This window comes from Galeopterus variegatus, unplaced genomic scaffold, assembly GCF_000696425.1.
Source record: "Galeopterus variegatus unplaced genomic scaffold, G_variegatus-3.0.2 Scaffold647, whole genome shotgun sequence".
In the NCBI taxonomy this organism is placed as follows: domain Eukaryota; kingdom Metazoa; phylum Chordata; class Mammalia; order Dermoptera; family Cynocephalidae; genus Galeopterus; species Galeopterus variegatus.
In genome coordinates this window covers 126,568-137,209 of record NW_007726758.1, presented here as the reverse complement: position 1 = coordinate 137,209, position 10,642 = coordinate 126,568, and the positions used below count along the sequence as shown (strand labels likewise).

At 52.2% G+C, this 10,642-nt stretch overlaps 1 protein-coding gene across 1 annotated transcript in view; it reads left to right on the top strand.

Annotated features, from left to right (window-relative positions):
- Positions 1–428: 428 nt before the first annotated feature.
- Positions 429–10,642, top strand: part of PHLDB3 (pleckstrin homology-like domain, family B, member 3) — a 21,584-nt gene continuing 11,370 nt past the window's right edge. Inside the window, exons 1-8 of the mRNA XM_008570933.1 lie at positions 429–662; positions 2,727–2,909; positions 3,122–3,259; positions 5,506–5,634; positions 5,887–6,052; positions 6,938–7,062; positions 7,197–7,280; positions 7,677–7,790. Of these exons, the coding sequence (XP_008569155.1) occupies positions 429–662; positions 2,727–2,909; positions 3,122–3,259; positions 5,506–5,634; positions 5,887–6,052; positions 6,938–7,062; positions 7,197–7,280; positions 7,677–7,790 (1,173 nt within the window). The remainder of the gene's footprint in view (positions 663–2,726; positions 2,910–3,121; positions 3,260–5,505; positions 5,635–5,886; positions 6,053–6,937; positions 7,063–7,196; positions 7,281–7,676; positions 7,791–10,642) is intronic.

The following is a 10,642-nucleotide window of genomic DNA, read 5'->3' as shown; positions in this document are numbered from 1 at the left end:
GGACTCCTGGTTCGGGGAGGGAGAAGGAGATGGGGTCGCTCTAAGCTAGTCGAAGAGACTGTGGGGGCTGGGTCGCTAGAAGGGTACAAGGCCTGACACCTGGATAGGAAGGAGAGGAGGGTCGGAGAGGCCAATAGGAGGCGTGCTAGGACCCGAGGCCCAAATTCCGGTCCCGCCTCCGGGGGCGTGTCATCCTAGGAGCAATCAAACCCATCCCAACTTCGGACTCCGCCCCTGGAGGCTTCAGGCCACGCCCTGGAATGCTCAGTTCCACCCTTTGAACTCTTAGGCCCCGCCTCCTGGGGCCCGCCTCAAGCTCCGGAGCAGGCCGGTGCGCCGCCCAGAACCCCGAGGCCCCGCCCTCGCGCCGCCAGGCTCCGCCCCCGGAGCCCCGGGCCCCGCCCACCCCGCAGGAGTCCGAAGCGGCCATGGGGTCGCGGAGCAGCCCGGAGGAGGGGATCCCGCCGCCGTCGGGCCCGGAGTATGACGCGGAGGTCCGGCCCCAAGAGGCAGCCCGGCCCCACGACCACCCCGAAGGTCCCCGCGAACAGGTGGCTCCCGAGGCGCCGACGGAGCTTCCGAGCGGCCGAGGAGCTGAGCAGCAGGCGGAGGAAGAGGAAGAAGTGGGAGAAGGCAGCAGCACCGAGAGCAGCCGCGACGCGGTGAGGGGCCCAGAGGCGACAGCCGTGGGGAGACCCAGACAGACACAGGGCAGGTGATAGGACGCAGAGAGACGGGTATAGAGAAACCAAATAGACAGTGACCCGGAGACAGGGAGAGACCCAGAGCTCGGGAGAGACCACTGGAGACAGAGACCCAGAACTAGGGAGAGACCACTGGGAGGCAGAGACCCAGAACTCGGGAGAGACCACTGGGAGACAGAGACCCAGAACTCGGGAGAGACCACTGGGAGACAGAGACCCAGAAACACGGAGGCTGGNAAGAGGAAGAAGTGGGAGAAGGCAGCAGCACCGAGAGCAGCCGCGACGCGGTGAGGGGCCCAGAGGCGACAGCCGTGGGGAGACCCAGACAGACACAGGGCAGGTGATAGGACGCAGAGAGACGGGTATAGAGAAACCAAATAGACAGTGACCCGGAGACAGGGAGAGACCCAGAGCTCGGGAGAGACCACTGGAGACAGAGACCCAGAACTAGGGAGAGACCACTGGGAGGCAGAGACCCAGAACTCGGGAGAGACCACTGGGAGGCAGAGACCCAGAACTCGGGAGAGACCACTGGGAGGCAGAGACCCAGAACTCGGGAGAGACCACTGGGAGGCAGAGACCCAGAACTCGGGAGAGACCACTGGGAGGCAGAGACCCAGAACTCGGGAGAGACCACTGGGAGGCAGAGACCCAGAACTCGGGAGAGACCACTGGGAGGCAGAGACCCAGAACTCGGGAGAGACCACTGGGAGGCAGAGACCCAGAACTCGGGAGAGACCACTGGGAGGCAGAGACCCAGAACTCGGGAGAGACCACTGGGAGGCAGAGACCCAGAACTCGGGAGAGACCACTGGGAGGCAGAGACCCAGAACTCGGGAGAGACCACTGGGAGGCAGAGACCCAGAACTCGGGAGAGACCACTGGGAGGCAGAGACCCAGAACTCGGGAGAGACCACTGGGAGACAGAGACCCAGAACTCGGGAGAGACCACTGGGAGACAGAGACCCAGAACTAGGGAGAGACCACTGGGAGACAGAGACCCAGAAACACGGAGGCTGGGATGTAAAGACCCAGGAGAGACAGAGACTCAGACCGAGGGAGATGGAGACACTGAGGGTGGAGACGCTGAGAGGAGCAGAAACAGAGACACAGAAATCCTGAGAGAGGGAGATAGGCCAATGGAGAAGGAGCTAGCGATTCAGAAACGAAAGACGGATACGGAGTGGGAGAGACGAAGCCCAGAGAAACAGGATAAGAGACTCAGATTCGGGGAGAGAGAAAGGCACAGAGAGGAGGAGAAAGTGACCTCACCAGAAGGGGACCCAGAGAGAGAAAAAGAAACACCTTCCACGAGTCGGTTCCCTGCCCCGTCCCAGAGACCCAGAACTCGGGAGAGACCACTGGGAGACAGAGACCCAGAACTCGGGAGAGACCACTGGGAGACAGAGACCCAGAACTCGGGAGAGACCACTGGGAGGCAGAGACCCAGAACTCGGGAGAGACCACTGGGAGACAGAGACCCAGAAACACGGAGGCTGGGATGCAAAGACCCAGGAGAGACAGAGACTCAGACCGAGGGAGATGGAGACACTGAGGGTGGAGACGCTGAGAGGAGCAGAAACAGAGACACAGAAATCCTGAGAGAGGGAGATAGGCCAAGGGAGAAGGAGCTAGCGATTCAGAAACGAAAGACGGATATGGAGTGGGAGAGACGAAGCCCAGAGAAACAGGATAAGAGACTCAGATTCGGGGAGAGGGAAAGGCACAGAGACGAGGAGAAAGTGACCTCACCAGAAGGGGACCCAGAGAGAGAAAGAGAAACACCTTCCACGAGTCGGTTCCCTGCCCCGTCCCCGGACTGCGAGCTCCTGGGTTCTGGTGGTCACCGGCCCTGCGCCCGCCCCCCATTCCGACTTTAAGTGAAGAAGCTTGAGACGTATACTGGGCATGGTGGTTGGGGTAGGCCGACCAACCCGGAGGGGGGTGTGGGGTGGGGACCGGACCTATTTAGTGACAGCAGGGGGCGAGGCCTCTCCTCTTGACCGCCCTCTCCACCTTCAGGCCGATGCCGCGGCTCCCGTGCTGATCCCGGCCACACCCTCCCCATCCACCCCTTCTAGGGAAGGGGTGCGAGGGGCGGCGCGGCGGCTGCGAGGGCAGCAGCTGGAGGCACTGACTCGCGTGGCCCTGATGGAGCAGCGAGTGAAGGAGCTACAGCGCCAGAGGAAGGAGCTGAGGATTGAGGTGAGGCCCAGACCCCTTGGGAAGTCTGGCCCCAACACACAGGGAACCCGCAAGGCCAGGCTGTCAGACCTTTCCTCCTAGGGATCGGATCCTAGGCCCCCAGCCGGTTCTCCCTTCAAATCCAGGTCCCTGGGCTCCATCCTCCCTCCGAATCTAGGAGTTCAGCCCCCCAGGCCCCTCCCTGAGACCCAGCCCTTGCATTCTCTCGGCAGATGGAGGTGGAGGTGGCCCTGCTGCGGGGTGAGCTGGCTGGGGAGCGAGTGGCCGCTCGGCGGGAGGAGGAGCAGCTCCGTGAGCTGCTGGGGCAGCAGGTGGACGCCGAGCGGGGCTGCCGGGAGCAGCGGGAGCGGGTAGGTGTGTTTGGCCCGCTGGGTCTTCATCGTCACTCTCCTTTCTTGCCAGACGGATATTCCTGGTAGTGCTCCTGGCGACCTGGGCGCCAGTATTGTCCCCATTCGCCGAATGGGGACACTTGGTCGGCAGAGAGGATAAGGGGCAGATGCCTTTCCTTGTTTTCCTCCTCCTCCTTTGACCGTGCATTTTGGGTCCTGATTCACAGGGTCCCCTCCCTTTGACCCCTCTCTCTTTGCTCTTTAAATGTCATATTATGAAAAATTTCAAACCTGCGGTCCCCATGTCCTGTGCTTACCAGCTTCGACAATGATTAATCCTCTTCCATTCTTGTTTCATGTTCCCCAGTTTGCTTCCTGGTTCCTAGTTTTAAAAGCCAATCCCAGACATCGTATTGCCTGTACATACTTTGGCCTGTGTCCTTTATAGATAAGAACTCCTTTTTAAAAAAAACAGTATCACTATATCATTATCTCACATTAAGAACTAATAAGTTCTTAGTATCATCTCATTTCTATTCAGTTTTCATGTTTCCCAGATGGTTTCAAAAACTCCATTCATAGGTGGCTTCTTAGAATCAGGTCCCCAAAAGGCCAGTACATTGTAATGGTTGATATGTCTGGTGTGTTTTTTCATCTATAATGTTTCCTGCCTACTATGTCTTCGCCGTACTCTTTGTTGGAGAAACCCAGTCTTCTGTGCCACAGGCAGGATGTGGCTGATTGCATGCGTGTTGTGTCCCTTGATGTGTTCCTCTGTTCCTGCAAGTAGGTGGTTGGTTAGATGTAGAGGCTTGATTAAATCCAGATGTGTTTTTAGTCCTTTCTGAGCGAGTGTCGGGGACATCGTCTCTGTTGTCCAGACCTCGTGAGGTCACTCTGGTGTCTTCTCAAGAATCTTTTATCTAAATATTTTAACATCCATCAGTGGTTATTATTTGAATCGGTTATTATTAGTTGGAAAATGATCACTTTGTAATTTTATCAGTCTTTCTCTTTGCAAGTATATTATATGTTGAAATTTCCTGGGGCTGGCTCCTGGGACCTAATTTACTCTCAAAGAGCCCATCTTTCTCCCAGTACTGATTTCTCTCTTGAAGTCTAGATCTATGTGCCCTCCTTCCTGGGATATCGGCTTCTAGGTATTCCTTTCTCCCTCAGACCCATAAATCTGGGTCCTCAGCCCCTTCTTCCTCAGACCTAGGAATCCAGTCCTCTTGACCCATCCTCCCTCAGACCCAGGAGTCCGGCTCCTTCCCATTCACCATATCCAATGCTGACCTCAGCAGTTCCCTTCTCCACATTGTCTATCTTGCTGTCCCTTTGGTCACCAGGCCAGAGTCCTGGACCTTGCCCTCCACGCCTCCATGTCTCTTACCCCCAGCCTGTCGGTCATCATATTCTGTCCTTCTGCTTCCCTCACCTCTCTCTAGTCCATCTCTTTTCCCTCCCCGCTGGCCAGGCACCAGCTTAGGCCTCATCCTCACTGCTTTGAGGACTCATGGGGGAGCTGGTCTCCACCCCTCTAGCCCATCTCCCAGAGGGACAATCCCAAAGCTAAGTTCTACCCTCTCCTTTCAGTCCTTCCATAGATCCCCAATGCCCCAAGATGAGGGCTCCTCAGGTTGACCAAACCCAACGTGAGCTGCACATGCTGGCCTGGCCACTGTCATCTCCCACCATGCTCCTCATATCTTCCCACCACACCACGTTCTCTTCCATCCTGGCTGGGGGGTGCCCTGGAAACTTTAGTGCATTTGTGCCGTGCTGTTCCTTCTGCCCAAAATGCCCTTCCAGTTCCCTCTCTCTCCCCAGGTCTAAGTGCTTTCTGATTGTTGAGGCCCACCTTAAAATCTCCACATCCAGTAAGACTTGGATTACTCTGGCAGAAATTTCTCCCTTCTCTGGGTTCCCATAGTCTCTGTGTTTCACTGCCCCGATTGTCCCAGTCTGTAACTGGCTGTGCCCCCACCTGGAAGGCAGGGACTAGGTTCAACCCACCTCTGGGTCCTTCTTATCACCCAGCATATACATATTTTGCATTCATTCCTTCATTCGTTTCTTAAACAATTGTTTACTTGGCATCTACTCTGGGGCAGGCCTGTACAAGAGTGAACCAGACAGACAGGGTCCCTGCCCTTGTGAAGCTGGGATCTTGTGAACCCAGGCAGGGGTCTGAGATCTCGCTGGCCTCTGTTTCCCTCTCTGTGCTCATGCTGAGGATGAGAACCTGGTTGTTTTTTCAGGAACTGAGGCGACTGAGTCAGGAGCGAGATCGCATGGAGGGTCTTCGCCAGAGACTACAGGAGGCCCAGGAACAGCTCCACTCACAGCCAGAGGACCAGCGTGAGCGGCTTCTGCAGGGGGTGCAGGAGGTGAGAACCTTCAGACCCTCTCAGGACCTGGTATCCAGGTGCCTCCTCCCTCAGGACCCAGAAGTCCAAGTCCCCAGTCCCCTCCCCCACCAGGACCCAGGAGTCCAGCCCCCCAGCCCCCTAACCCTCAGGACCTAGGTGTCCAGGCCCCCAGCCCCTTCCCCCTCATTGACCAGGAGTCTGGGTCCCAGCTTACTACTTCCCTGGGCTCTAGGGGTCCAGGCCTCCATTCCTTTTGTGTCCCACCCACAGATGAGGGAACAGCTGGATGTGGCCCAGCGTGCCTATGAGGACCTGGAGTTCCAGCAATTAGAGCGGGAGAGCCGGCAGGAGGAGGAGGATCAGGACAGCCTTGGGGCTCAGGCGCCAGACCCCAAGGTTCAGGAGCTGCAGGCCAGTGTGGCACAGCACAGGGTGAGTCCCACAGGACCAGCCCCACCTCCCTGGCCATTCTTCTCTGTCCTCTCCACTCCATGTCTGGCCTTTTCTCTATCCTCATTTCCTGCCTGTGTCATGTTCTTCAGAATAGGAACAACAATAGCTGACATTTATTGAACATTTACTATGCATCTGACATCGTCCTAAATGTTTCGTGAGTATTTACTCATTAAATGAAGAAACTGAAGGTCAAAGGCGCTCAAGTAATCTTTTCCAAGGTTACTTAGTTTGTTGGCGATGGAGCTGGGTTTTGAACTTACTCAGTCTTTACCACTACGCTCTCTGCCTCTCAAACCCTAGTCCAAAAAGACGTTCCCAGTAGATCCTTTCCAGGAGCTTTATGTCAAGGGTCTGACAAGTCCTGTGGGAAAAAAGGGACATGTTTAACAATATTTAACACAAAATTTCTGAAAATTTTGCATTAGAAAGTTCCATTGTGGGTCTCCTTTCCTCACCTCTATTTCTGGATCTTTTTCTGTCCCTCTCTCTTCCCTTCCTCTGTCTCAGACAGTTTCTGTCTGTCTCTGTTTCATTTCTATCTTGTCTCCTTTCTCCGCATCTTTCTCTACATCTCTTTCTTTCTGGGTGTTTCTTATTCACTGTTCTCCGTATCTCTTCTGGCTTGTCTCTCTCTCTGTGCCTTTCTCTCCATCCCCTCCAATCCACCCCAGATGTCTTCTGGACCCCCATATGGGAAGAGGGCAGCAGGGAGGTTAACTCTGAGTCCCCTCCCTGGTCATTCAGATCCCATGGCCCCTGTGAGGGGTGGAGAAAACCCCAGGCTCTCAAGGAGAGCCTGGATATGAGGGAAGGTGAGCCTGTAGAGCCAGCTGGGGTCCCTAGGGCAGCTGAGTAACCAGGGCAGGGGGGTGCCTACAGCGCCGGATCCAGGTCTTAGAGGAGCAGCTCAAGTTGCTGGGGGAGCAGATGGCAGCTGAGAGCCGAGGGCTGAGCCAGAAGAAGGAGGAGGCCCTTCGGGCACTGAGACAGGTGAGTCCCCTGGGAGATCCGCCCTGCCTTTTCACTTCCCCCGGGGTACCCACCACCTCCCTGGCATCAGGGAAAGCTGCTGGGGTGGTCCATTCAGAGTCTGGGATGTGGTAGTCCATGATGTCTTTGCCTAGGAACAGAGCCGACTGCTTGAGCTCAATGGCCTCCAGGGAACACCCGGTGGGGACTTCTCTGAGCCCAACCAGGCTCTCACTAAGGTATGCAGATTTCATGCACCTGTCCGTTCCTCTTCCCTTAGACCCAAGAGTCCAGATCCCCAGCCCTTCCTCCCTCAGACCCAAGGGTCCACACCCCCAGTCCCCTCCTCTCTCAGACTCAGAGGTCCACAACCTCAGCCTCCTCCTCCCTAAAACTCAAGGGTCCATGCCCCCAGCCCTTTCCTCCTCAAGGAACCAGCAGTCTCTGCCGACAGTCCTCACTCATGCTGGGAGACTGAACACGAAGGACCACATTCTAGCTGTCTTTGTGACCAAGCCTTTGTTTTTCCATCTGAGGAATGGGCTGGTACTGGAGACATGGGCCAGAGTACCTGGGAACTGGCAGTTTCTCTATGCTCCCTACAGCTCTCATTAACCTTCATGTCCTCTCCACAGCTACTCTTCACCCAGAAGACAGACCGCCAGCTGCTGGTGCTCCAGGACCCCACCGCTCACACTGCTGCCACCTCTACCTCTTCCTGCCTCTTCTCCATTCACAGCTCCCTGCAGGTGCCTCCACTACGGCCCCATTTTTCCATGTGTCTCACTGGTCAGTGGGGAAGGAGGGGATGAGAACAGAGCCCCAGCACTGGGGTCTTCAGAACTTCCACTGTGGCTTTCTCTGCTGGGGGACAAGGAGGAGATAGGGAAGGTTGATCAAGGTGTATTTTTTTTTTTTTTAAAGATGACCAGTAAGGGGATCTTAACCCGTGGCTTTGGTGTTATCAGCACCACACTCTCCCAAGTGAGCCACGGGCCTGCCCTATCAAGGGGTATTTTTATCAGACTTTAGCTTTATTATTATTTTTTTCTTTCTTCTGCCTAACATCTCACTCATCCCCTGGAAAAATGGGAGCATGTACACCAGGAGTAGATTTTAAAAGCAACCAAACAGGGTACATTGATAAGGTCTCCTCTTCCCACTCCCTAGTGGCCCATAGGCCCCTTCCCCAGAAGCCGTACCATCCCAGATCTTCTTAAAACTGGGGGTCCCAACTTATTAACTAATGTTTAAGATGTTCATTGAGTGAGTTGGTTGCTATTAATTTTTTAAAAAATGAAATAGAGTAGAAAATATCAGAGTGCTATATGCATGAAGTAGGAGTGAACATTAGATGAGAAAAGTTTTGTTTCAGTTGTGTGGGTATGTGGTAAGAAATTGGTAGCTCTTGTTATATCATGCCACATATTTTTCAAAAATGTGTATATTAGGCGTTTGTTGGCTTTTTCTTTTTAACTTTATCATGGAGATTGTTTTCTATTGATACATTTAGAGCTGCCTCATCATTTTTAATGATTCCAAAATTTTATCATGGAGATTGTTTTCTATTGATACATTTAGAGCTGCCTCATCATTTTTAATGATTCTAAAATAGTAGGGCCGGCCCGTGGCTCACTTGGGAGAGCGTGGTGCTGACAACACCAAGTCAAGGGTTAAGATCCCCTTACTGGTCATCTTTTAAAAAATAAAAATAAAATAAAATAGTAATAATATAAATTAACAATAATAATAGTAACAGCTATTGAGTCCTTATAGTGTTCCAGGCACTGTTATAGCACTAAGTGCTTCACATGGATTCACATGGATTTTGTCTTTGCAACATCTCTATGAGCTACGTTCTTATCTCCATTTTTAGGTGAGGACACGGAAGCAGAGAGGTAAAGTTGAATAACCAGGCAGTATGTGGCCAAGCTGGGATTTGAACCCCAGCACCCTTTTGCAGTGCCTACATTCTTAATCACTCTGGGCTTCTGTGTGGGGATGTCGAGATGCCCTCCCTCTGCAGATGGTGATTTGAGTGTTTTGCCGTTTATCTGGTGCTGTTAAGAACACCTGTATGAGGGCTGGCTGGTTAGCTCACTTGGGAGTGTATGGTGCTGATAACACCAAGGTCAAGGGTTGGATCCCCGTACCAGCCGGCCAGCCGCCAAAAAAAAAAAACCCAAAAACAAGAAAAGAATACCTGCATGTCTGTGTGTACACACGATAATAATAATATTCATATTAATTTTCACGAATATTATGATATAATATTGTTGTATAATATACAATATAATTATATATTGTATGTTATTTCTTATTTACTAATTCATATTAACATTTAAAATTAATTCTGAAATATTTATTTATTAATCCATATTAACAACAATAGTCATTTTTTTAGCATTTAATATAGGCTAGGGTCTGTTCTAAGCCATTTTATCACTTTGAACCACATAGAATTGCTATTATTTGAAGGCAAGAAACAGCCAAATACTGGCATTTCAGATGGTTCAACCTAGTATATAGGATTTCATTTTTTGCTTGGAAGAAGGTCCATGGTAGGTCCTATTATTATTTAGGAAAGGGTTAACAGCTGTTCTATATAGGACATTAACTTTCTAGCTGCTTCCCCTGGAAACCTGATAAAGGTGGAGTGCAACTATGTTGCCAGGCAGCATGACTTAGGATAATAATGACCCTTCCTAGTAAATTGCATATCTGTAAATACTTGATGGGAAGCCGAGTCTATTCCCATGGAGTCATCATCCGAGTTATTGGCTCCTGTGGACATGAGGCATCTAAGGCCAGGTGGACCCTGTTCCTATGGGATCTCATCTCCTTTCACCTGGGTGTCACCTGGGGGCCAGATACAGGACCCTGGACACTTGTTGCTGTGCCAGGTACTCTTCTATGTGCTTTGCATGAGGTCACTCATTTAAGCCTCGCGACAACCAGGGAAGGGTGGGTGGGACGTTATCCACTTCATGAGTACAGAGGGGAAACCTAGCTTGAGAAGAGAAATAACTTGCTGACGGCACACACCCAGTAAGTGGCAGAGGTGGGATTTGAACCCAAGTTTGCCTGTTTCCATGACCTGCACCGTATGAGAGACAAAAGTTTCCCAGGAATCCTTCAGAGTCCAGGTGGGCCCCATATTAGCATTAGTTCAGAGGGGGTGTCTTGGGACCCCAGGGTATGTAAAGAGCACAGAGAGCATTTATTTACTCAGTGAGATAAATAGTAAGTACATGAATACATGAATGCATGGATTAACAAATTACTCTTCCTTGTCCCTTCCTCTCTCTCCTTCCAAGTCCTATTAAATCCCTCTCAAATTCTACCCCTTCTTTCCAGGATTGTGTGATGCCTCAGAGTATTGATTCTGCTTGGATTCAGATACCTGTTCTGCCACTTCCTAGCTGGGCAAATTTGGGCACTTCTCTGTGCCTCAGTTTACTTAGCTGCAAAATGGGAATAATAGCAGCATTCATTGGTTAATGCATTAAAGTGCTTAGCATGGTGCCTGGCACATAGCAGGTGCTTAGTGAATGTGGGTTGCTGTTACTATGATTATAATTACAATTATTCGTATTATTAT